At 39.0% G+C, this 27,736-nt stretch overlaps 1 protein-coding gene across 1 annotated transcript in view; it reads right to left on the reverse strand.

Annotated features, from left to right (window-relative positions):
- Cntn4 (contactin 4) overlaps positions 1-27,736 on the reverse strand; it is a 952,979-nt gene that overhangs the window by 171,962 nt on the left and 753,281 nt on the right. Inside the window, exons 9-11 of the mRNA XM_032906003.1 lie at positions 16,699-16,801; positions 13,438-13,622; positions 1,540-1,676 (exon numbers count right to left, since the gene is read on the reverse strand). Of these exons, the coding sequence (XP_032761894.1) occupies positions 1,540-1,676; positions 13,438-13,622; positions 16,699-16,801 (425 nt within the window). The remainder of the gene's footprint in view (positions 1-1,539; positions 1,677-13,437; positions 13,623-16,698; positions 16,802-27,736) is intronic.

Consider the following 27,736-nt stretch of genomic DNA (forward strand, 5'->3'; position numbering starts at 1 on the left):
TAAATCTGTGCCAGGTCAGATGGCAAATGGAACGAGCAGCATATCAGTTGGTAAATGGAATCTAAATTGTAGGATTCTTTTGCATCTGTGTTGATTTAATAGTGAAGTCATTCAGATGAATAGGCTCTGGAAATAAGTGAACTTCACCTTGAAAGTCAAAGAGCTGTTTTTACTCAATGGTTTTGCGCTAATTGGGGAAACAGATGAAAACAGAATCAAATTTATCATTTAGAATTTAGAGCTCTTAGATTCTCACCAGCTGTACCTTCATGGACTGATAGGATTATAACTCTATATGGGCATATACAATTTTCAGCATCTGCTGAGTTTACAAAAAAAAATGTATCTATAATTCTACCAGGCATGGTAGTGGCACATGACTTGAATCAGCACCAAGAAGGCAGAGGTAGACAGATCATTGTATAGATGGGATTGTCTATACAGTTAGTTCTGTCTATACAGTGAGTTCTAGGCTAGCCAGAGATACCTAGTGAAACCATGTTTCAAAAATACATGAATATTCTGAAGCTTGGTTGCTGTCAATGGAGAAATTTACACTTATGATCTTCTAGTAGTCCAAATGAAGGAAGAAAGGAGGTATATATGACAAGAGTACACTCTCATGTACCAAGCTGAAGCCATGCAACTTGAGCATCAACTTGTACATCACAAAAGATTTTCTCTCTCTCTCTCACACACACACACACACACACACACACACACACACACACACACACTCCTCTCCAGTGAACACAATGCCTTAGAGTAAAAAACTCCTCTCTTCTGAAAGACAACTGTCCAGTTGAATGGGTACTTTATTAGAAATCAAGTCATCCTTGTTCTCTCACGTTTCATGAAAAGAGGGAAACGCCAAGTGCCTGGGAACTTGCACACTTGCAATTTGTTTGACTTCTGAAACAGAGGGAATGATGAACCGGAGGAGTCTTCCAGGGAACTAAGATGGGCCGTGAAATGGGGTGGTCCAAAGAAATCGTTCCTTTTCTCTACCAGTAACCCATGGCAGGTACTTTCTTTTTCCTAGTTATATTATGCAAGGAAGAAATCTGGGCATAAAAGATGGCTCTCAATGTAGGGACCGAGGAAAACGCCAAATTCAAGTAACATTTGATATTTTATAATAACACACAATAAAGAAAATTAAATTAGACATAATTGTTCCTCTGATTTAATTTTAAGAGTCACATTAAATGTGGATGGCCGCCATCCTTATATGAGATAAAGAATTTCCCTACTGAACCGATTCTCAAATATCACTTTGCACAAACTACAGGTTCCAGGCATTCTGTGTGACTTTCTTACTGGAAAGCTATCCGAGTGTTAATTTGTTGGCTACAAAGGTCTGGTGTAGACGCTTAGCAAGATTTATTTATAATTTCTATTTGTCAACTTTTTCTACTATTAGTGGCATTTAGTTGTTTCTTATTTTGGAGAAAACTCGAAATTATTCTGTTTCCATAGCAATGAGGCCACATTAAACATTACGTTACATTAAAACAGAATTACCATCAATTTACTTACCCGTGGTAACAGTGGGTCACCATTTTTAAGCCACCTATAGTTAGGCTTGGGCCTCCCATTTGCTTTACATTCCCAGAAGACACTCTCTTCCATGGCCACGTGGATATCATTTATTATTTGAACCCAGTTAGGTTGAGCTACAGACATTCGAAAACAAAACAAAACAAACAAATAAAACTGAGACATATATTCATTGTACAGCCAATTTCTTGTTATTCTAAGCAATTGAAAATTAAAATGGGCTTTTAATCAAATTACTTTTCTACATGGCATACAATTAGAAAGGGTGAAAGGACATTTATGGGGACTGTATGAGCGCCATGTTTCTAGTCCATATTGTGAATGCTTTTAATCGGTGAAGGCAGAATCTACAAAATTTTTGTTAACCATGATGTAAATTGTTCCTGTGCCTTAAGTATTATTATTGTTTTGTTTTTAATATGAGAAAATTTCGAGGATCCCCTTTGAATCACCTCATGAATTTCTACCTATTCTTTTTTAAGATTCCTTTTCATTAAGAAATAACCAAGTGTCTGAGATTTTTCCAGTTGGTCATTGGTGAAAGTGCAAAGGGCACTCTCAGACACTAGTCCTGGAGTCTCATTTCTGCATTGATTAGAAAATGGTTAAGAGTTTAACATGCTTGGAAATAGAGACAGGAGCAATATAGGGATGGAGCTGATGACTAGCGCACCTTGGCCCTTGGAAGACATTGTGAAGCAAAGCAAACCAGGACTGAGAGCTACTTGTTTATTTTCGGAAAGATAATGTGAGGTAAATGTCTCTCATTGAAGCCATTCTATACTGAGATTTTCTCTCATTAGAACAGCTTATCTCATTCCTTACTAACATATTTCATTCCGATAGGTTACAGGGACAACTTTGTATCCCTTATTTGTCCATGATAAACTATTGTTATCATTCACTATTTGCAGAACCAATATTGGAAGAATGATAGTCACCGCAGTACGATCCTTAAAGTCAATATTTTTTAGTGAGTCTTGAGTTTACTGAGCTTTTTTAGAAAATCAAGTTCTGCCCATAATCTCACATGGGACTCAAAGAAGCATTTAATTCTCACATTTCATAATATTGAATATCACCCCCAAACCCATATTATACATGTTTATCCTGCTTCCTTTGAAGGCATGTTTTATTTTTCTATGATCTCAATAGATATTTAACCAATGTTCCACAAATATATTAATAAGTACCACTTCTTGCCTACAGCATAGTTCACACCCTTATCAACAATTGTATGCTTATTGGTAGAAGATCTTTGCTAAAACTCCTGTAGAAGATAACTACAGCGATTGATTGGGGTAGTTATCTGTTCACACATAGTTACCTGTAATACCAGGCAATAACTACTGATGTTAACTTAGTAAGTAGAGTTGACACTAGTATTAATCAGGGATATTATTCAATACACTTAACATGTCTTTAGCTGATTTGACCTCAGTCTATCCATTTAGTGAAGCTTTAAGTCATGGATAATTTAATTCAAAGAGAAAGGCCAAGCTATGTATCTTGCCTTCTGGATAACAAATAAAACAAAACAAAAACAAAAAAAAAAGGAAGAAAAAAAAAAAGAAAAAGAAAAACACTCGATAAGTCACTTAACCAACCAGCAGAGGTCTCTAAGTCCTTGATCAATGCTGTGTCCTTTTTTCCATCTACAAGCAATTCCATGTTTTTCAAAGAGCAAAACACAAGTTTGCAAACGCTCTCCTGATGGAGATGATGCATGGCTGCTTAAGAGGGGAGGCCAAAAGGGTCAACTTCAAAAAAACGTTACAACATCAACAAGCATTAGCTTGAATGAAGGGTTATAACCTGCATCATTGAAAGAGCTGCAAGTTGGCTGCCATCCTCTATCATCCGGCTGCTAATGGGAAGGGAAGCTCAAGAGGTAATATCTTCCCAGAGCTCTACTGGGAGAAGCCAGCGCGCAACTCCTTTAGGACTAATGGCCTAGCCTGCCAGATACCCATTCCACCTGCAGCGTGTTCACCCCCTGCGGAGTCCGGGGAAACAAAGCAAAGAAAAAAGCCGCAGAAATCTGTGAAACAGTAACAGGAGCAAACTTTTGAAAAAGAGGGAAGGAATACAAAGCAAAACAAGGAAGGACAAATGTAACTTATGCAGCAATGTCAAGTTGAAGTTCAAACAGGAAACTTTACAAACACATGCAGAGACAGACTTTAATGTTGCCCACTTCCTGCAACACTTGGGATCATTCTTTCAAAACTATCGAATTCTGGAAGCCAAACTTTGCCACTTCACAAAGAAGGTGGGGTAGGAAAGGGAGGCTTTGAAAAAGTTTGAAATGACCTTGCAAATTTCAACCTAATTAGGTACTTCTGTGGGCTCATTCTTTCTCTGACAATGGGGTTGTGAGAGTCCAGGAGCTCAACAGAATAGATAATTGGTCCAGGCTGAGGTGAAACCCATAACTAATTTGCCTAATACTGAACTAATTTGGTGTTTGACAACAGTCATCAGGTATGTTCCTTGCTTCTAAAGTGAAATCTCTTCACAGAAGCCAAATTAACATGATCTAAATACCTTCCTCTTGAAGTGAAAAAATGCACAGGAACATAGGGAGGTGATGAATGGAGTGGCTAGAAGAGGGGAGAGAGATTAGCTGGTAAAGTGCTTGATATATAAACATGAAGACCTGAGTTCAATGTTTTGCCCTCGCATATACAGGCTGGTCATGGTGAGACATAGTTGTAATCCCAGCACAGGAAGTCAAAGACAGGTATATTCTGGGGTTCACTGGATAGTCAGCTTGACAGCTAAACTGAACTGATGAAGTCCTGTCTTAAAATTCAAGGTGTGTGGCATCCCAAGGAATGACACTGTGGGCAAACCTCTGATTTCTACAGGCGTGATTTCCTACATACGTGCGCGTATGTAAGTATACACACACACACACACACACACACACACACACACACACACACAAACACACACGTGTGCATGCCCGCGCATACAAACACCAGATGAACCTTTTGTATAAGGCCAAAGAATGAGACAGTTTATATTTTAATGTTTCAATTGCAGATCTACAGGTCAAAAACACACATAGTCATTCCCACTTATTTATGTTGGATGAATCACATATAACATCATTGGGTGATTCTTCCTTTGTAGGGAAAAGCACCTGTTTGGTAGAGATGGTTTTTATGTGTTCATATGCTCACAGATGCCCACATGAATTGTTATTTTCCAACAATTCCTAAGTATTCTTTTTGGAGCTCACGCACAAAACAGAATTAAAAAAATATCAAAAAAGAAATCACAGTTTTGATCTTTTGCATTCCTCCCCATTTGAAGCAAAGAATCAGTCCTAAGTCTTGTCTCAAGCCACAAGTCCCAAATATAAGATTAAACAGCTGTGCAGGGATTTGACCCTGTCACACTGTTCAACTTTTGACAGATGAACAATCTTTTCATTTCAATCTTTTGTTCAATAACTGCCAGAAATGACCTAAATCAGGGTTTGTATATTCCAGCCACTGGAATCATACAAGCCTCTTATTCAATAATAATTCCTATTTCAAACAAATATAATTTGAACTCAAGGGTCAAACAATTCACAGAGGTATCTGCCTCTCTTCATTTTCCCCAAACCAGAAATTTCTCACAGAAACAAGGGCAAGCTTTGGCCTTAGACCTTGGGATTTTAAATATCTATGAGAAAGGGCATGGTAGGCAAAATCCTTTTAAGTAACTTTTGCAAAGTCAACTTACATTGTGCTGCAAGATACTGTCCCTTTTCTACCTTTGTTCACCTGTGACGTGCTCCCATCTAGTACTCACGCTACAATGACTGGTATTCTCTCATAGTGTTTCAAAAAGACTTCTACGAGGACCAAAGAGTCTTAGAAGATATTGAACTTAGGCAGAGCAGAGGTGCTTGGTTTTAAACATTAAATATTTGTCACATTTCATGTAAAATATGACTTAATGGCTGATAACATCCATCTTGAGAAGCACTGCTCTGATAGGAGGTTCTGTAGCTGTAAGAAGAGCTTTATGGTATAGAGGTTGAAAACCTCTATTTTCTTCCTGAACTGAGAGAAAGTTGAACTTGATATTATGACACTCCCTTGGATTTTCCTATGTGAATCTTAATCACACTGTTTTCTAAGTATTTTTTTTTATTTTCAATTTTGTGTCTCTGTGTGTATGAGGGTTGCATGAACATGTGAGTTTATGTGACTATCGAGGCCAGATGAATTGGAACCCATGGGACTATAACTATAGGTATTCATGTGCCTTTATATGTGGGTGCTGGCAACTGAATTTGAGTCCTCCGCAAGAGCAGTACATGCTCTTAACTGTTAAGCCAGCTCCTTAACCCCTCCATATTACTTTCTTTTTTAAAACCAATGGATTCATGCCTCTTGTGCTTTACTGCTAATTTTTGTTTATGGTCTTCTCATGTCTTTATAAGACCCAGTTGATTTTCTTTGGTAAGGAACCAACACTTTCACAGGTAACAATGACAAATAGACATAAAAAGTCACCATGTTGAGGGTTTGGAGAAAAGGCTCAGTAGTTAAGAACAGTAGTCGCTCTTACAGAAGACCAGGTTTTGGTTCTCAGCATGCCCATGGTGGCTCACAATCATCTTTAACTGCACTTCAAAGGGATTTGATGCTCCTTTCTGACCTCCACAGGCACCAGATGCCCACATGATACACACACATGCCAGCAAAATACCCATATGCATAAAATATAATAAAGAAATCAGTAGAAAATGTGAAGACACCCTAGAAGGCAAGTCATAGTAGGCATATTTCTGTTAATAGGTACTCATTAACATAGAAAACAAATATGATTGCAGAAAGCCATGTGTGTATGAGATATTGGATGAGGTCTGTAATGTGCTTCACCCACTGTCAATGTGACATTCATTAAGAGACTATCACCATTATTTCATATCTTTGGGCTAATGTTTAAACTCATCTGCCATCTGCTCTCACCCAATTTCTTCCAGCCAGAGTCCACAGCTCTTGTCAATAGGTTTTCTTCATCCTTAGCTATAATAATAAGCTACAATATAAGTTCCTGCCTTCATATCTTTACTTATACCGTCTTATCTTCAGGAATATTCCCTTTCCCTTCATTGCCTAACAAACATGTGGCTCTATAGTGGACTCTGGACTCTCTCTGTCCTGACAACCAAGGGGTTCCTCAGCTGCAGCCTACTTGGCACACACAGCTTAACTATTGTGTGCTATTCACTGTCTTAGTTTTCCTTTATAATTTTAACTTTTATTCATTCTTTGAAAATTTCAAACATGCATACGATGTACCAGGATAATGTTTGACCTTAACTTTTCCCCTCCAGCCTCTCCAAGACTCCCATATCTTACCAGAGACTTTATATTTTCACTTGAAACTATTTACTTTTTGTTGATTTCTTGATGGGTGGATGAATTGATTTTACTCACTGAGTCAAATAAGAACTGCTCATGTGTGCATGGGTGTAGAGTTATCCATTGGGGAATAGTGACAGTATCCAGGGCCACACAACAATTTCTATAAAAGGACATATTTTATCTTTTTCTTTCCAGGGATACTATAGGCAATTCATGACTTTACAAGTGAATTATTGAGATATAAAAATTTAATCACAGTATTTTCCATATTTAAAATGCTTTAGAACTGATATACTGAGGCCAATTCCACCCCTAAAATTAACCTATGACTGTATCCTAACAGGAATTACTTTGTCTGAACATGAGCTCTAACTGTGCTGAATTCATTCCCTTTTCTTGTCCACCATAAATTCCAGATCCATTCAACAATATATAGTACTTACATGTGGCTCTCACCAAAACCATTTGAAGTATATCACTTCTAAGGTAAACATCAACATTCAAGTTAAATGGAATCACACCATCTTATCAGGAGACCCAGGGATCTTTCGACCCAGACTGAGAGTGTAGTGATTAAGACTCATATATGGACCTGCTCTGCTCTTTTTTTTCGTCAAAGGTCCTAAAATTATGACTGTTCTATCAATGACATTGGGAGTATTCATCTGGATCTATAAGGCTTAGACGGTGAGCCATGGACCACTATAGGCCATGCAGAGAATCCACGAATTACCCATATTCAAACCACATATCTGTATGAGGTCAGACTTTCTTGATATTTTTTAAAAAACACATAAAAATGCATATGAGAATCCAGTTTTCTTCTGTTAAAATAGATACTAAAGAGATATGAAAAACTATAAATAATACCAAACATTTCCATACCTGTTTGGTTTAGGAAAATAGAATCACTTTTCTTAAAATATGATGATTATGAACATACACACTGGTTTTTGTCATTTAAAACAAACTGCATTCTAAATCAAATCTGTTTTAATGTACAACATAGATAGAAACATCATAAATATATATTTGAGGCTTTTAGTGTTTCTTTTACTCTGAAAAGGACACTTGAAACTAGAAGTGTCAGATACTCCATTAGATGGTTACATTCAAGCAAACCTTGGCACAGTAAATTTAATGAATGAAAAGTATACTTAGTATGTTTTGTCTCTGTTTTTAACACACAGAGGCTAGAACTATGTTCCAGTATATTGTCCTTTTCTTTGTGGTTTGCCATTTCATACGGGGCGAGGAACTTCTACTCCCATTTCTATATTATTTCCCACAGTTGATGCACACTCCTTGTTAAACTGTAATGACTCAATTCATTGGTGCCATTAGATGCAAGAAAAGAAACAAAAATCAAAGATGTATCTTAAATGACACCCAGAGGGTGACTGAGTGCACCCAGTATGAGTTTTCCCTAGCACAATTAAGCAGTTATTGCTGTACTGTGAAATCACCTTAACTGCTGTGTTCATCTTTGGGTCACTCGGTCCTTTAAGCTGCTTTGCAGTGTTGAATATTGTCTAGCTGTCACATATACATAGCCCATTCATGAGGAATTAGGAAGTTGCGCACAAAATGCTTCTGTAATTACTTATTGATGACCTCTCTCTCTCTCTCTCTCTCTCTCTCTCTCTCTCTCTCTCTCTCTCTCACACACACACACACACACACACACACAACACACACACACAAACAAAAAGGGAAAGAAAAAAGAGTCAATTGTTTATCCAGAAATGTTCACGCATGGCATCCAGGGTGACTGATTGATGAGTTCCTGATATGTTTTATCAAAGTGTTGAACTGGGAGACACAAAAGCATCTATCTCATGGCAAGGAGTAGTTCCAAGAATAGTCAAATCCCACATAGTACATGGTTTTGCTATTTTATTTGTAAAATCAAAGGGACGTGTCTAATAGTTTCTTCCAACAAAGAGTTAGCAAATTCCTTGAAGTAGAAACGTATTTATTGGGATACCAACTTCTCAGTTTCTTAGCAATGAATATAGCAATGGCTGCTCTAGGAGAAAGTCTGGTAAAGGCACTGACTATCTGACTCCTAGTTCTCAGCTCACTATTCAAGGTGAGGACTGTAACTCTGCCTGTATGTTTGTACAGGAAAGGAAATGGCTCCTGAGGTGATCAGGTGTAATAATGAATGAGTTCCGAGAGAATGATGTATACTATACTTTCCTTTCCTCACATCTAAGAAATCACTAGACACAGATCTCTGATTCTACTTGGAGGATATGGACTGACTGGTGCTTTCTGGAACAGTGCGGTGGAAGCTTTCCAGAGCAAAAGGAACAATTTTCTACAAGTAATCTAATCTTGGTCTTCACTACAACATTGGAAACAATCTCTCACAGAGCAGCAATCCTTACCATGTGGTCCCCACAGAGGCATCAGCAGTAGAAATTACACCTGGGAAATTAACTAAAACACAATCTCATATCTACCAAATCAAAACCACCATGTACATGGTCCAATATTCTGTATTTTCTTAAGATTTCCTACTAACCCTGACGAACACAGAAGCTGCGGACCCTCTAGTTCAGTGTTTGGGATCTGGTTTTACTTCTCAATATGGAAACATTAACCACACACTCTAATATCTTGGGAGTGAGTTTCTCTCTAAACCAGATAGTGGGAGGAATAGAATGAGAAAGCCCTATTGGCTCTGACTCCAAAATACACCTGTCTTTATTTTTTTTCAAAGTCCCAGTCATGAACATGGCTGACATAGACAGGACAAATGGCTGCTTGACTGTCCTTTCCACTCCTGTGATTTAAACTTCTACTCATCACAAAGCAACCAGCATTTTAGACGCATGAATCAGATGCAGCCATCTCATCATTCAACATCCTCCCATGGATCATGAAGGAAACCTAAACTCTACCTGGCTTATAGGGTACAACCGAGGTCTCGCCGATGTTTCTGATGTATGTCCTTGTCCTTTGTCCTTCTGGTTTAGAAACATGAACTTCCTCCCTGCATCTCAAGCTTGTCACACAGTTGCTAGGGCTTCTGACCCTCCCTGTTTTCTGCCTGGTATGGACTTTCCTGTAAAGGCTATGTATTTTTACTTTGGAATTTCTGCTCAGAGGTCAGTCTTGCCAACCAAGCTTTCCCTTACGCCTTAGGAGTCCTTCTTTGTAGCTGGTTTCTTCATCTCAAAGGGCTGTCATTATTTTCTCCTGTATTCTTACTAAAATCTGAAATATTGAGTTCATTTGTTGAGTACTTTGTCTCTTAACAATCTGGTAAGATGTCAAGTCCTAGAGGTTAGAGACTTTTCTAGCACCTTTCTATACAGCAGTGGACCCCCACATAATGGGGCTACATCAAGATAGTTTTCAACAAATGCAAATCATATTAAAGTCATATTGGAAGAGTTCTGGCCCAGGAAACAGATTATACCATTGTACATCTAAAGACAGATTTATATTTTAAGATACTTTTTTTTCTTATAAAAAAAAGACTGAAAGAACAGATAAAAATTATCTGCCCTGGCAAAATATAGGTCTGAGCAAAATAAACAAGTAAAATGAAGTAACATTAAATGTCATATGTCTGAAACTTCTCCCAGGCTTTCACCTATGGTGAGACAAATTGGCACACATTAACCTATGTGGGCATAGCTACAGTACTGGCAGCGACCAAGTGCCTCTACCAACTTCACATGGGGGAGGGGAGTGCAATGTGAGTCTATGCAGTAAGCATTTGGAATAAGGTTAAATGCTTTTTTAGTGAAACAAGGAAATAAAAATACATTTTACCAGAAATGTTACTGCAGAGCTCCTAAATGGGTCAACAGTGTGGCGCAACAAAATAATGCTTTTCCTCACTTTTCTTTTTGATTATTTGTTTTTAATTACTATACAAGGTGCTAACTATCACCATGCCATTCAAACAAAGTGTGGATTCTCCCTCATCCCCTCATTCCTAGTTCCCTCTTTTTAATCTTCCAATTTATTTCATGGCCATGTGTGAACAATATCCACTTATATACATATATACGTATTTAGATCATAAAGCAGCATCTTCATATGATAGAGAATGTGTACATTTTGTCTTCTTTTTTGGTCACCTTGTTTAATTTTATACTTTCTTCATCCATCCATTTTCTGGTAAGTTTCTTTTCTTATTACAATTGAGTAGATAGATTTTTAAGCACAATCTGTGACTCCTAACCCCTGAGCAAGCTGACCTTAACTTTGTAGTTGTAAGGAACTGTCTTGTCAACAAAGACAGAACGAACCTAGATAAGTGACCAGGGCTACATTCTCCCTTTGTGGGACTCTGCCCAGTGATTTTAATTATAATTATTCCTTTAGCTTGGAGATTAAGGCAGCTGAATATTAGGAACATAGCACTGGGAACATACCAAATCCCTCCTTTAAAAAAAATAGGCAAGAAAAAAATGATAGCCAAGCATTCTGTATAATTAAGTCCCCTCCTGAGACAGTGAAAACAGTATCAATGATATGCTAGTTGAGGAAGAACAAAGAATAAATGGATGGAAAAGCCAATTGCTGCCTGAGTCAGCTGATCTGACATCAGGGTGACTGACATAGAGGTGACACTTCATATCTTCAGAAATCAGGTGAATTATTCTGCTCCCTCGTCAGGTCAGGCATTACTGCAGACAGCACAATGTAAAAGGCAGAGGTTGTTAGCACCCATTAGCCCCTGATTCTTAACTCTAGGGCAGGAAGCACCTATTTTACACAAGGTTGAGGGCCAGTGAGAAGGTTCATTCTCCACCAGAGTGACTCTGCATTGCTTTATTGCTTCCAATCCCTAGGAAGATCAATGGTAAAACATGGCTACAGAAGACACCTTCTTCACATACTAAGGCAAGCATTTCACCTTAGAAGAAAACCATGCAAGTGAAAATAACTTTTTTTTTCAGTTCATCCAGTGATTTAAATCACATTTATAAACCAATGAACCTAAAAGTCTATTCAATTAAGAAAAAAAATGTTGCCCATTTTGTCTACGTAAGTTCAAGTGGTTGCTACCTGACATAAAGGAAATACTTATCAGGTAGGTGAGAAAATAAATCCTAAACAGTTAAAAAATTACCTGGCAATGGTTTCTCCCTGAATAAATCTGTAACTTTGGCTTTTGTGAGTTTCCAGGTAACTGTGGTATGTTATACATTTTGATGTATCAAAGAAAAGTATTGACTCTCATAATTTAAGAAAGAAAAGGACCGAATATCAAATCTCTCATTTGGTATAGGCATAAAGACAAATAAATAAGAAGAGTGAGGTTTCCTCTTCTTCCCCCATCTACTCTTGTCCTGCTCCTTTTATGAAGAATTTTCTAGAATCCTACCAGACCAGCTGCTCATAGTATAAATCTAAAATGGTGAGAGTTGGGGAGAAGGCCCATGGCGGATACTGGATATGCTTCTTGCTTTCCAATCTGTTTCTAATATACTTTATTTGATTACTGAGTGTAGTTTTCAGCTTGTCTTAAAAATAAAGGACTTTGGAAGAAGAGCACATTGAAATGTGTGCAACTGGACGGGTGTGGTGGCACATGCCTTTAATCCTGGCACTTAGGAGGCAAAGACAGATGGATAGCTGTGAGTTCAAAGTCAGGCTGATCTACATTGTGAGTTCCAGAACAGCCAGAGCTACAAAAGAGAGACCTTTGCTCTCTGTCTCAAAACAAGCAAGCAAGCAAGCAAGCAAACAAACAAACAAACAAGTAAGCTTGGCATTTCTCATATTTATTTTCTAATGTATTTCCAATGAAATCCTTTTCGGGACTTCAATAGCCGTGAAGCTTTCCAGGATATACTCAGTAAGTAGCATGTGACACCGATTTTATATTTACATTTGGGTCAATACAGATGATTTGGTCAGAGCAGGAACAGCTTCCTTCACATAAAAAGAAATCTATGTGATGATATATTTATGCTCTACTCTGAGGTCCACACTGAGAACTAAATTTGGATAGAGTGAATTTTGAAATGATCATGATATGACATTAGACTGCTACCAAGAAGGCATGTTTAAGGATTAGAATGAGCCTTAAATTCAAATGGAACATAGAACTTCAATTAGTGTGCGTGTGCCCATGCACGTGCATGCACACACACACACATACACACACACACATACATACACACACACACACAAATAACAAACTTACTTCCGGTGTCAGGCTTACAGCTCAATGCGAAGAGGAAAACAGGAAAACGGTCTCCTTTGGGAGTGTGTTCACACTATCGTCCGTGTCTAAAACACATCAGCTTAATTCCTTCCTCTCTGCTCCTTCAACATCCTTGCCCCCTCCTTTCCTTTCCACACCCAGAGTCATCCAGGGCATGCTAATTATGTAGAAAAGTGAGTCTTATACAGTCCTATTCTACGTGATCCCTTAAAAGAACATCTCCCACTGCAGATCAACCAGCGAATGCTTTTAATGTGAAAAGTTCTGTAGCATGACAAATGATAAGTATAACCAAAAACTTACCGTAAAAAGTCACCTGTCCCTTTGCTATGTTTTTGCCTCTGGAGTTTTCGGCCACACATTCATAGGAACCAGCATCTTCCTGCTGAAAATTGGGAATTTCCAGAATTCCATTGGACTTGTGTCTTCTGGCTTTCCTTGCTATCGGCTTCCCATCAGCTCTTCTCCATAGAATAGTTGGGACTGGGCTAAAGGCAAGAATCAAATGGGACGAACTGAATTAAAGAAAGCTCTGTCTCGTTTCTGCAGTCTCCTGATAATTCCTTCCATCATTTCCAAACAGGCATGAACACATTAAAGCCTTTCCCACAATTCATTTCTATATTACCACTATTTTTAGCAACATTTATATCTCTAGCATTATTTGCTTCATGTTTTTTTCATAAAACCAACATTCCTAACATTAAACAATGCAGTCAACCTCCTACATACCATTACCTTGAAAGAAAACAACATTTTAAAATATACTTTTTTTATTATTTTCTAATACATATGGGTTTCTAGATTATAATTATTAAAATAAAAATGCCCAGGCACATATGTGGTAGAAGTGAGACAGAGCAACTTCCTATATACTTCTCCCACTGAGAACAGGTTTATGTCTCCTCCCCTTGAATTTGTTGGGCTCTTTGGCTACTCTGACTAATAAAGAGACATGCGTGATACTGAGTCAATGTGTAGCTTCAAGTATTATGAAACAGACAGCTTCCACACTCTTATTTTTGGAACACCCTCTTAGGGTCATCTGTGAGATATTTGACCACTTTAATGGTGTCACACAGAGGATGTCTCAATGGGTGGTTACACTTAATGACAGATCCAGTTGACTCCACCATCCAACCTTTCCTCCAGGATGCCAAAAGTGTGAAAGAAACTTCTTTGGGTTCTCTATGCCACTGAGGGACCAGCAGCATTACACCGTGAAACCCTCGAAGATATCCCAGAGACCAAAAGCATCACACAGCAAAACCTTGCTGGCATTCCTAACCCATAAATCATGAGATAATAATAAGATGTTGGCTCTTTGTTCCTTCTAAGTTTGGAATGCTACAGTAGAGAGCAGAAGCAATATATTCTGCTAAATATCCAGCAATATGAATACTACCCTGTGAGCTACACCCACATACTGAACAAGTGAGAGTAAAATAATGAGCTCATAAAATCTGGAAACTATAAACAAATTGCTGGCATCGTGGAGCAGTCTACTTACGGCAGCCTGATCTGGGTAACCCAGTTGGTGTCTGTCCTTACTGTCATTTACATATTGACAACTTTATCCATTTATAGAGGTCCATTTGGAAGGTGGTTTGTAAGAGCAATAATTAAAGTAGCAAGATAATAATAAAAAAAAAAGAACAATCCGTCGGGTCTTAATGTCCTCTTAACACATCTATCATCTTGCCATAAGTGTTTGGAACACATCTTAAAGTGCCAGTGAGGGCAGCAGCCTGTCTACAAATGAGTAGTTTTGAAGCTCACCTCAGTTTTGAGGAGTGCAGCTTCCCAGCAGGGGATGCCATGATTTACCCATTCATTTTTCACAACAACACTCCCAGCAAAGTAATTACAGGAAAGACTTGCCAATCTTCTCTGGGTAACTTGAGATGGCATTTAAAAAATTAAAGCTATCAAGTCTACTACATTTGTTTTAAAATAATTCAAGTTCATTAGGCAGTGACTCAAAAGGGCTCCATCAGTAGTAGTACATGGTGGGTGCCTCTACATCCAATCAGATATATACTTAATGCATGCCGTCAGACACAACTGCACTTAAACTAGTCTTCTGCTCTTAAGTGGGCAGTGATGGTGTGTTTCAACAACTCGATGTGCAAATTCAAACACTTCTGTGCAGAACTGAGGAACCCAATTTGTGTCTTTTGTTTTTATTTTAGCACCATTTAAGCGCTGTGAATAGACTTTAATTCATGGTCCCTTTGGAAGTGTGAGCGATGTGAATTTTGCTTTCTCCAGGGAGGGGTTTTTAATGTGTCTTCTTGCAAACATCCCTGGGTATAGATCCTGAAGCCCCAGTCTCCTGTTCTTACTGTCTCCCAGTTATTTTATAGGTTCACAGAAAGACTTTAAAATTTTAAGATCGGCCACATTACAATGTATGCAATCTGCTTTTCTCCTCAGCAGTAAATCTTTGCCATGTCTTACCTGTGACTTTTACAGCTTGCCTTCATTTCTACCTACTGTTCAGCACTGAAGCTCTGTCACAATTTATATCCATGGAAAGTTGTTAGGAGATACAAAATTACCACTGTATTAAACCTCATCAAAGTGATCTCTAGTTAAGATACTACCATGGTCTGCATTGTCACAACTTGAAAACAATCATTCCATTGGAGTTGAAAATAGGATTAGAAATGCAAATAATGCCTAAAGTTTCTGTAAAACACAATGTTATACACTGAGACAGGACTGGGTAAGAACTTGTGTTGTGACTTTCGTAAATACTTACGCTGGAGGGGGCAGGCAGAATTGGGAATGGGTAGCTGGCTAGATAGGGCTAGGAGAAAATGCAGACACAGACCATTAAACTCTACAAGGGCACTAGTATTCACTCTTCTGGTGGTAGTTTATATTGTTGATGTTAAACCGGTCTTGTTGGTTACTGGCCTATAAAAGTCCCAACTGATCTGAGTTTCCTTTTCGTGCCCACTGGCAGATCAACTAGGGGAAGGGTTAAGTGCTTTCCAAGTAGGTTCTTTTAAGTGTAATCCTGATGGAATAATAAAGTTGTGAATAATTTTCAGACAACTCTAAAATAGACTCTTAGATATTAGCTCTTCTCTATCTCTAGCAGGAGCAGAAGGGAATCCAAATGAGAGAGAAGGGTTGTGTAATTTGAAAAGACCTGCAAGAAAATCTTTATGTGTCCTCTGTAAGAGGGGCCAGGATAAAAGTCCCCATTTTCCCAAAAAGTCAGCTTGCCTGTAGCTCAAATGAAGGCCATTGTTTTCCTGTCATTCTGGGTTAGACAGCATGTGTATTATAGGTCATAATAATACCATGAAATCCTTTTTCAGAATCGCCTATTCTCCTTTCCTTTTGTGCCCATGTCAATTGTGGCAGCCCAATCCTTCTGGAGCCATTACCTGTTGCTCTCCATAGGAAGAGGGAAGAATCAAAGATGCACATACGCAATTACAAAGGGAAAGACGATTTGATTTTCAGACAGCTCAGAAACCATAGCTGTAAGCACCGAGGACAATTCTCTCCCCGCCAGCGCGGAAGGGAGAAGGAACAGCCGGAACTTACTTTCCTAAGGCAAAGCATTCCAGCTTGACTGTTGATCCTTTCTCAGCCGGGACGGTTTCTGGAAACTGTACTTCTATTTTGGGTTCATATTCACCCATCACCCCTGTGAAGAGACAAAGAAACCAAGTCTCAGAGGTTCTGTCAAGATGTAGACAAGTGTTCTCTTTCTATATAAATATTCCTATGTCTGCCCTTAATTCCATCATTTAAACAGGCTCTATTCTAACAGCATGGAACCCAAACTCCTCCTCCAGTTTCTTTGAGAGAAAAATTCAAGGCACAGCATTTACACCAGCTTCGGAGGGTTATGTTCTCCACAATTCTCAGACCCAGTTTGGAAAGGACCCTTGGGGTTAGGAGAGAAAAATGAGTTGATAGGTTGCTAGCCAGTAGGAATACCACCCCCTTGGAAAGACACAACAAAGAACATTAAACTGCTTAGATATCACTTTTAATATACATCCTTTTTGGTGTCCACATAGTGACTTCTCAGAGTCACTGTGGGTATATGGTGTTGATTCATGTCAAAGTTCAAGCTGAATGACTCTGAACGAGTACATTCGAGGCAGCATCAGAAGCCTGCATCCTATATTTTCAACCTTTAGCAAATGATATGCACCCACAATAGTCAGTTTTTACATGTCTTGTTCTGTCAATGGAGTAGTAGTTACCATGGTAGTCACAGTCCCCCATATCTAGAAGGATAACTTGTGATGACAGTTATGGGGACAGGCCCAACAGACCGCATTAAAGCTCAATGACTAAAAGCATCTGACTTATTTCTATTAATACTGTCTTGACTCATTGGCTAAGGCTGCTAGAAGGCTTTATCTCTTTAATCCCTGGACATTCCCACAATTATTGGTTCAACAGTACTGATGAAGGGGTCAGTTTTATTTTACAAAGCGAGTGGAGTCTCCAGTTCATTTCTCTTTGAGGCCTCCCTTAGTCAGACAGAAATGAAACGCAAGGCTTCAGAAGACAAGAGCACCAACAAGGCCCGGACGGGAACAGGGAACAGGTGCAGTAACAAAGAGAGCTGATTTTATTCATCTTGCAAACACTTTTCCTGTGCTGGTTTAGAAACAGAGTCATCACAAGGATCTAATCAGTCTGTGAAGAAACAGCTCAGCACTACGAGTCAGAGTTTTACAGTGTTGCTAGGTTCACCGTGAGGTCTTCTGAGGAAGGGTGAACTTGAATACAGTTCTGCTGTTGCTGTTCGGTTTTATCTTTTCTAGTATAACAGAGAATGCCGGCTTTAGGAGGGATTTTGAGATTAATTTTCCAGGCGTTTTAAAAAAAATCTTTTTCAGATTTTTTTTATGTGTATGAGTGTGTGTGTGTGTGTGTGTGTGTGTGTGTGTGTGTGTATGTATGTATGTATGTATGAATACCATGTAAGTGAGTGGGGTCTAAAGAGGTCCTAAGAAGACACTGGATCCCCTGCAACTGCACTTACAGATGGAGATGGGCCACCAAGTCCATGCTAGAAACCGAACATTGGTCCTCTGCAAGAATAAATGCTTTTAACTGTTGAGATTTATCTTTCCTGGTTAAGTTTGACTTTCCTGAATACAAACTTCTCTGCACACTGGGGAGATCACAGTTCGGGGGTCCTTTAGAGCAAGTGATTAAGACAACTCTTAACCCTCAAAAGGGCACAACTGCTGGTAATAGCTATCTGTCCTTTTACAACAGCACTGTAATCTCAAGGGGGGTCAACACTTTGTTTTCAGGCCCACCAAGATCTGGTTAACGTCAAAGTTAAAACTCAAAAGCTTGCATGTTTACCTTTTAGTTTGCCCTTTCTCCACTGCAGGGTATAAACCTGTCAAAGTAAATTAAAATACACCGAAGCCACATTTGACTTGTTCACAAACAAAGCTATTTCTCTCTCTCTCTTTTATTTTTGTCAAGTCTCCGCCATAATTTCTCTTGCACCTCCGTTTGATTGCCTCCCTTTGAGCATTTGCACAAAGCTGACGGAGTAATGGCGCGGTGCATACTAACAACAGCATTCACAGGCAGCTGCTGAACTTGCTAACAAACCGTCTGCACGGTTGAATCATCCTCCCATAAATATCAGTAGTATGACTCGGAGTGCAGTGAGCAAGTTAACACCTTTTAGTGTTGTGCAAGTGGCTGTAAACTGGGAGGCTGGTGTTAATTGAAAAAAAAAAATGCCTTGAGAGAAAGAGGTCTTTGTCCTCCCAGGAAACCCAGACAGTTGGCATGGCCATGTGTCACACTTTGGATGGAGACGAGACAATAACGTTAAAAATACAATGGGCAAGGATGTCCTAGAAGTGATTGGCTTTGTCCCTGTGTTATCTTTTTCTACATGTACCCAAGTTTCTTTAATGACTCTGTGAAGATGACAGTGAGGAGTATGTCTGTCTCATACAAACTTGTTCTAAGCATCACGAGGGACATAGACTCAGTACCGAGATCCTCAGAGGTCTTTTTCTCCATCCTAAAAATTCTATTACACTGTGGATTTGAAGTCCACACTTGTGGAACTGTTACATAAAACTCCTCCTCCTGCCCTCTGAATACCCTGCTCTCTAGCCCGCTGTAGTTTGTAAGTGACCAGAAAGACTCAAGGTCTCTTTTGCTGTTTCATCTCTTACTGGTTCCAAAGTACTTAAAAAAAACCCAGGTTTTGGATACAACTTGCATATTAATACATGACTGATTTTAAGGACCCAGTTCACTGATTCTTAGAAAGTTTGTTTGCATGTGCCACTGTCACCATAATCTGGTTTCTGAGCAGTTTCATTACCCAAATAATATCTGTGATTCCCATTTAATACCCAGCCAAGCCTGCAGGAAACTCTCACCTGCTTTCACTACATTTACCTCCCCTGGGTAGTTCTATTAATGGAATCATATATCTGCATGCTTCTGAAAATATTTCTTCTTATTTTACATGGTTGAATGTTTGCCTTCATGTATGTATGTGTACCACATGTATGTCTGGTTCCTTTGGAGCTCAGAAGAGGGTACTAGCTACCCTGGAAATGGAATGACAGATAGTTGTAAGTTGTCATGTAGGTTCTGGGAACTGAATCTGGATCCTCTGTATGTGCAGCCAGTGTTTTTAACTGTCTGACCTCTCTGCAGTCTCAAACTGGTGTCTTTTCTGTCTGGCTTCTTTTGCATGGCATGTTTTCAAGGCCCATGTTATAGCACATGAACACTCTGTTTGACTGTTGCAAAACAGGATGCCACTATGTGCATATCCCACATTTTATTGGTAAGATAAAAATCTGCATTGGTTTCTGAATGGTCCTATAACAAACAGCACTACAAACTAAATAGCTGAAAGGGACATGTTTTGCCATAGTTCTGGAGGAGCTGTTGACAGGTCTGACTCTGGGTGTATACCTTTGCCTCTTCCCAGGTTCTGGAGGGTTGCTGTCAATCTGCAATGGTTCTCAGCTTGTACTTATATCAAGTCTCTGCTTCTGTTTTCAAATGACTTTTCTTGTTGGGGTTGGTTCAGTGCTGCTATGTATTCCAATGTTAAATACTAGCGTCCAAGACCAAGTTGCCGCCGCCTTGCAACTAGGAGATCCTCACATACACCAAACGATGCTGTGTAAATCTTGCTCCCCAAGTTAAATGGTCAATAAAAGACTAAAGCCTGTGTGTGATTGGGCAGTACAGAGAGAAAGGCAGTTCTTAAAGACTGAATGAGGGAATCTCAGGAGAGACCAGGGGACGGAAACAGGTCATGGAGAGAGGAGGAGGCCGCCATGAGAGGAGATGGGCCACGAGCACATGCCCAAAGGCACAGCGTGTAACAAGGGTGATGTGGCCAGGATATAAATTAGCATAGTTCTGAACCTGCCCAGTCCAGGCTTACAACTTGTAAATAAAATACCTGGATTGTGTGTCTTTCCTAGGGGTTAGCTAGAATTACAATTCCTACTACAATTTCTTTGTGGATGAAGGCCAGCCCCATGCTGTTCCAGATGACCTTATTTTAATTATCCATATTTCCTATGATCCTAGTTCCTAATAAGGCTGCAGTTTGAGGATCAGGTTGGGGGAAGAGGTGGGAGCAACACTAACTGATGAGCATTTGAACGGCTGCCAAACTCAGCTATTGCCAATGATGCTTCAATGAGGCATGGCAGGCTTTGTGTGGACATATATTCATCTGCCTTATGTTCTCTGTGACTTTCCTATCTGGGACTCTTTGCACATGGGTGTCTTTCAAATGACGCAGTCTCCAAGTAGGTTTTCTGGTCACCCTGTCTAAACTCTGTCCCTACCACTGATTTCTATCAGCGTTTCCTTTCCTTCTTGTTACTTACCCCAATATGTCTCTCTCATTTGTTTAGATATCCAGAAGCTGTGACTCAGATGAGAAAACACACCACCAAGTGATATAGCTGTTCTTCGTCTACTTGTACTTCCTATCTTAGATTCTCAATCTCTTAATAGGTGTTCGGTAAATAACTACAGACCGAGAACATCTTTCAAAGTCCATGGCACCTCACAAACAGTGAGGCTGTTTTATGGTTTTTGTTTTGTTCGCTTGTTTGTTTGTTGTTGTTGTTTTTATCATCAGGATACCTACTTATACACAGGGCTTCTTTTCCATCATAATTGTATCTTGAGGAAAGAAAATCTTACATTTTTTTTCTGAGTCATTCACAAACCCTCTCTCAGTAACATGAATATGAATCATGAATATGAGATGTGTGACAAGGAGGAGGAGATGGGAGGCATGGAGGTATTTTAAATATGGCCTATAATATAAGAGACACATGCTGTTTTCCATCCACGGGCGTCATTTACTACATATCCTCGTAGTTTTCCTTTACAGACATGAACTGTACAGCTTGTTTTTCTGGTCATATGGGGGTCGTTTCTTGGTTTATAGAGTGATCCATATTTATAGCTATGTAAATATGAACAAAGAATATCAGTAAGAACAGATTGATCTGAATACATAGCAGTAGTTACAGAACATAAAGATGATTTTCACTGCTCCTTACAGGAACCTCAGTGCATATAACGAGTAACCTCATTTTAGCATCTTACAGATAAGGGAAGCACTTTTCTTCAACTATATTGTGAACGATATCTTTGGGCGACACCTGTCGAAGTTTTCCATTTAATTTGGGCTATATCTGAGAAGACTGTATTTTATTTGGCTATTTCTTTTATTCTAACTATTTTGGCCTTAAGTTTTCACATCAGATGTCAAATCTGCTGCCTTTCTGTTTGGAGGAAAACAAAAGATTGCTTAACATAGAAACATATCCTTTTTAGGCCATTTCTCTGACCACCTGGAAATGGTTGAACTTAATTGGTCTACAGATGGTCCGGTAGTTCACAGAGCAAGACTGTTGATGGAAATTACTTAGGAATCCATTTTCCATCCTCGTAAAGGTGACAGATGAAATTTTAGGTATATCTATGTAACCAAAATGAATATACCATGGCTTAATTAGGAAACAGCATCTCTGCCACACTTTTTTCCATTTATTTATTTATTTATTTATTTATTCATTCATTCATTCACTTTGCATTCTGATTGCTGTCCCCCTCCTCCTTTGCCCCTCCCAATACCTGTCCCTCTCTCCTCTTCCCCTTCTCCTTTGAGTAAGGGGAGAACCCTGGGTATCAACCCACCCTGACACATCAAGTCACTGCAGGACTAGGTGCATTCTCTTTCAGTGAGGCCAGATGAAGGTGGCCCAGTTAGGGCAGTAGGATCCACAGGCAGTCAACAGAGTCAGGAACAGCTCCCACTGCAGTTTGGGGGACCCATCTGAAGACTAAGCTACATATGTGTTACATCTGTGCAGGGGGCCTAGGTCAGCCCATGCTTGCTGTTTGGCTGGTGGTTCAGTCTCCTGGAACCCACTTTTCTTCTATATGTATTATATGAGTTTCTCCTTGTGTCCAAGTGTAAAAAGATACACTGGCCTCTATATGTTTATATGAGGTTGGACAAAAAGTCTTGGCTGATGAAAATGTACCTTCAATGTCTTCAGTTCTTTGGAACTAGAGACCCACTACAGTGCTAATGAGAGTTACATTAAGTACTTAAAATTCCTTCTCAAAAGGCAAGGCTTTGGCTCTGTTTAACTTAAAGTAGAACTTAAAGTAGAATATTAGCATCGATCATAAACCATTCAGTGTGCCAGGAAAACAAGGTTGGAGCTCACTGTGGTTAATACTGTCGTGATAGTGACTTTTATAAGACTACTGTTTTTCGGGAGGTCGCCTGGCGATATGGCAAACTTAAACAATGATGGCTTGCTTACTGTGTAAGCAAACGCTGATTTCATAAGGAAACCAGGCTAGGGCTTCCTGGGTGTTTAACACAGCCATTCATCCTGTGATTGAAATCACCTGGTGAGCTTGAGGTTCTAATTTACAGAGCAGAACGAAAGCAGGGGCATGAGAATCTGCATCTCCAAGTTGCTCCCAGGGTCTGCTGATGGCTTGAAGAACACACTTCGAAGGCCACTATGCTAATTACGAACAACAACAACAAAAGATGTCCCACCTGACGTTAATAAGCCTGTCCTGTGAGCAAACTGTGGTGGGAAACTGTGGTAGTAGAATGGAGTTCTACCAGCGATGAGGCCATTGAAAGCCACAACTCTGTGGACGGCCTTGTGGATAGAGATTGTCCCACATTTAAAACCTAGTCACTTATTAAAGGTTGATGCCCAGGTCTGTGCAATCATAGGGTTTAAGGAACTAGATCACAATTTACAGAATATGAAAGGGAAATCTACCGCATGCTGCTCTTGTTTAAGTACAATTTGCAGAGCGCTGTGCTGGCAGAAGGAAGCCAGTTTGCAAAACTGTGCCTAAAGATTTTTTTGCCAACGCCTGCCTTAGCTGGAATCTGTGCTTGCTAAATTAAACCACAGATGGAACGAGCATTTACTAACTTCCACTGAGTGGGATTTTCTACTGAAAAAAAAATAATAATTGCCAAAATTATTTTGGAAAAAGTTCCCACATTGACTTTCTTGAAAAACAAGTCACATGGTATGCATTTCACTAACTGAAAAATATTTGGAAATATCTGATTAGTCATACAAGTTCCCTTGGCTGAATATGCCATGGTGGCCTTTAAAAAAAATAAGCCATGCTTTTATATTTTGTTGGTATGAAGGAAAACCTTATGTAATGTCTAAGGATCGGTCCTGGTTTCTTTCTGTTGCTGAGATACAACCTACGGTCAAAAGTGACTCAGACAACAACTGATTTATTTGGCTTACACAGCCCCATCACAGCCTATTATTCAGAGAAGTTGGGGTAGGCACTCAAGCAGAAACAGGCAGGAACCATGAGGAACGCTGCTTACTGGCTTGCTTTCCATAGTGTGTTCCACCTGTCTTCTTATACAATGCAGGACAACTTGCCCAAGGGAGACACCACCCACAATGGTCTAGGCTCCTCCCACATCAATCATCAATCCAGAAAATGCCCCTATTCCATGCCCATGTGCCAGTCTGATGGCGTCAGTTCTTTAGCTGAGGTCCTTTCTTCCCAGGTAATGCTGGCTTGTGTCCAGGTGACAAAAACAAACAGGATCTCATGTATCACTACCCCAAGCCTGGCAGAAGAATTCATACCGTATTGAGTGTCTAAACAAAATTATCTCCTCATTGCTAGAGAGAGGTAAGGTCGAATATCATGTTTTACTATCAGGATTTTGGAATGGTTTCAATAGTGCATAAGAAATGAAAATATTTGTCTTAAGTAAAAGCTGTACCTCCTTCCTTCTTTTAAATAGTTAAGAGGAAGAGAGATCATTTTTAGATGGCTGAGTCAGTACATACAAAGACTGAGTGAGCATGGATTCCTGCTTTGCTGGAGAAGTGTCTGGTTACCTGAATGCATGAAGTAACTTGCTGTGTCTAGTATGTGAAATTGATTATAGGATACACTGAGCTACTCTTGTCTTCCCTGGGATACTCACAAATACTAAAATCTTCTTATTGTATTTAATTAATTCTCTCTTTGCCTCTGCATATACTAACACTAATTCAAATCAGTAGAGGTACTGTTGATAACAGTCTTTTGATATTTAATGATGGCATCATAGAATCATAAGTCGCCAAGGATTTTTAGTGAAAGATCTGAGAGCTCAGGATTCATTTGGACTTGGTGGACAGAAGGTCTATACTCTATCAACATTGTTTGGAAACAGCTATAGACAAATGTCTATCAATGGGCAGGGGAGTATGTGCTAATAAAACTTTAATAGTAAAAACAGGTGATGGGCCCGGAAATCATAATGGGCTGACCCTAAACATTAAGAAAGTAGGAGGATAGTGATATTTGAAAGAGCAATGTAATCAATAGACTATTATAACTAGTAAGAGGTTTCAAAAAGCTTAGTAAATATGAAATAACTTTGAAGAGTAAAAGCATTCTTTAACAAGCAATAAAAAATTAGATAGTATGGTTCAAAACAAAATACCACTTAGAATATAGTAAGAACAATAGAGAAATCTAGAAACTATCCCAGAATAGCCAACTTATTTATGCAGAAAATTTTAATTTTAATTATTGAAACAGACCATGGGCATGGCTTGCCTGAAGAGTTTGTCAGCACCGAGAGTCTTCTGCTGGGGACTCTTCTCATTTTAGGTTGTTCAAGTCTTCCTGGAAGATGATCATCAAGACTGTGCAAGCATCCCTCAAACCCAAGCTGTCAATCTATACATAATTCCATTCTGTGACATTGGCATTTCACCGAATGTGAATCACCAAATATAGCCTCGCTCTTGCTTTACACTCCAACTAGACATCTTAACTATATCATTTCTGAACACAGAAAAAACTTTCACATTCTTATTGTCAAGTTGGGGAAGGGTTTACTCATTCAATATTTAGTGGTTAAATGATTAAAAGTTGGGGCCAACAAGATGGCACAGCTGGTAAAAAGGGCTTGCTGCCAAACCTGACTGAGTTTGATCATTGGGCTGACAGGGTGAAGTAAAAGAAGAGACTCCTGAAAGTTGTTCTCTAATCTATATATCCCCAGCCCAATAAGAACATAAGTACATAAAGCCATTGGCCCAAGCCAACACACTTCTGGGCAGTATACCTCTAGTACTTTATTTTATCTCCAGTTTCTCCATCTGTTATACTCTTATTGATAATCCAGTTTTATAATTCCAATAAACAATGTAACTAGAAGATTTGTTTGTTTGGAGTTCTCTAAGGTTATGTTTCCATGCGCTGAAAACTGGGTCCTTTGACTTCATAGTACACTGTCCACCAGGAACACTGAACAGATGCTTCCTAACTGACTAGCCAAATGACCATCTAAGACCTTTGGCCCCCATGGACCTGAAATGGAATTGGCTGCAACAGAGGTCTAAAACTGACTGCCAAGTTCTTAAGCTTGTCAAACCTTCAGAATATCCACAGCTATTAAGATTCTATTAAATCAGATTAGCAAAGACAGCTTAGAAAAATGTCTCACATCCTTTAGTCATTTAGATGTTCTCATCAAACATGTTTTACACCCACAGATCCTCAACTGTGATGTTGTTAGAAAATTAAAAACAAGACACGATTGCTGTGACAAAGCTGCATCAAAGTTGCAATTAAAAGTGGGACTTTAATAAAGCAATGGATTTTGGTGAGAAATACTTAAATAATACAAAATTGTATTTAAATGGACGGAATAGCTTGTTGCCTAAATGCTGGAGTATCAATAAAAGACTCTAACTAGGTCAAGTACACACTAAAAGAAATACTTACATATTCTAATGTCTTTTTAAAAACTACGACCTCTAGGTTAATTAAGTGGCCCATAAATAAAGCTGATTTACTCATAAAGACAAGTAGTGGTTGCTAGGGCCCCCATGGGACTTTAATGGAGTTTGGAAACATTAGGAACACTTGCTGAAAGCTTTAGCAAGCTCATAATGGAGGAAACATGATATGGAAACAATAAATATCCAAGGAAAACTCCCTCTTTTTTTTTCTTTAAAAATTAGCTTTTGTTTTAAGTTTGGAACTATGGGATAGGCTGTGTTCTTTTGTAGCACTAGAAATTTTATGTTGATCGAGATGGAGATTCATACCATCTCCCCTGTGTACAGAAGGTGAATAGACCTTGCTGTTTTCTAAGATCTCCATTTGGGGGAAATTGGGTTCTTCTGACCCAATTAAGAACATGTGTCTTTTCTGTAGAGTAGTGTTTTATATGATGTGATCTTTGAAAATTCTGAGACTGAAGAAAGTTGAAAAACTATTCCTAGACTTTCATAAATGACAAGAAAGAATCTTAGCTATAACTTAATAGAGATTTCTCATTCATATAGTGAAGAAGACTAAGGACCAGAGAAACGAGCCCCCTATCTTGTATTAATTGGATGTAGATCTGTTACTGTAGTCTACAACTTTGTCACCTCTCCCTTCTACCTTTTAGTCCTATACATGTTCAGCACATTGATTTTTTTCCACTTTGGGTCTTTTTTTTTTTGAATGGAGGAGATGCTGAGATCATCACCATCTGGCCTTTCTTCTATTAGGTTAAAACATGATTTAAGGTAAGAACATTAAACGCTTCAAACTGAGCCTGATCAATGCTTTCATAGCTGAGCACTATTAAGTTAGGAAAAAAGGTGAAGACTTAGGAAAATATGGTTAGGAATTTTGCTTGTACTTTGAGAACATAAACATATACTTTTGGTGTTTTAAAACATTGAAATTGTTATTGTTTTTCAAGAATTTCATATGATTATTGCATTTCCATCCTTTCTAGCTGCCCTTATTCCTCTCCAACTCTTCCCACTCTGCCCACTCCCTTTCAAATTCATGATTTCTTCTTCAATTATTACTGTTACACACACACACACACACACACACACACACACACACACACACACCCAAATGAATCCACTTAGTGTTGATCATAGGTTCATGGGTTTTGGGTTGATAATTTGCAATTCAACAACCTACAAGGAAAAAGCCAGAGGCAATCACCAATATTTTAATTTTATGATAAAGTGCATTCACAAAAGAAAATTTC

The sequence above is a fragment of the Rattus rattus genome, chromosome 6 (genome assembly GCF_011064425.1).
Source record: "Rattus rattus isolate New Zealand chromosome 6, Rrattus_CSIRO_v1, whole genome shotgun sequence".
NCBI classification, from domain to species: Eukaryota; Metazoa; Chordata; class Mammalia; order Rodentia; family Muridae; genus Rattus; species Rattus rattus.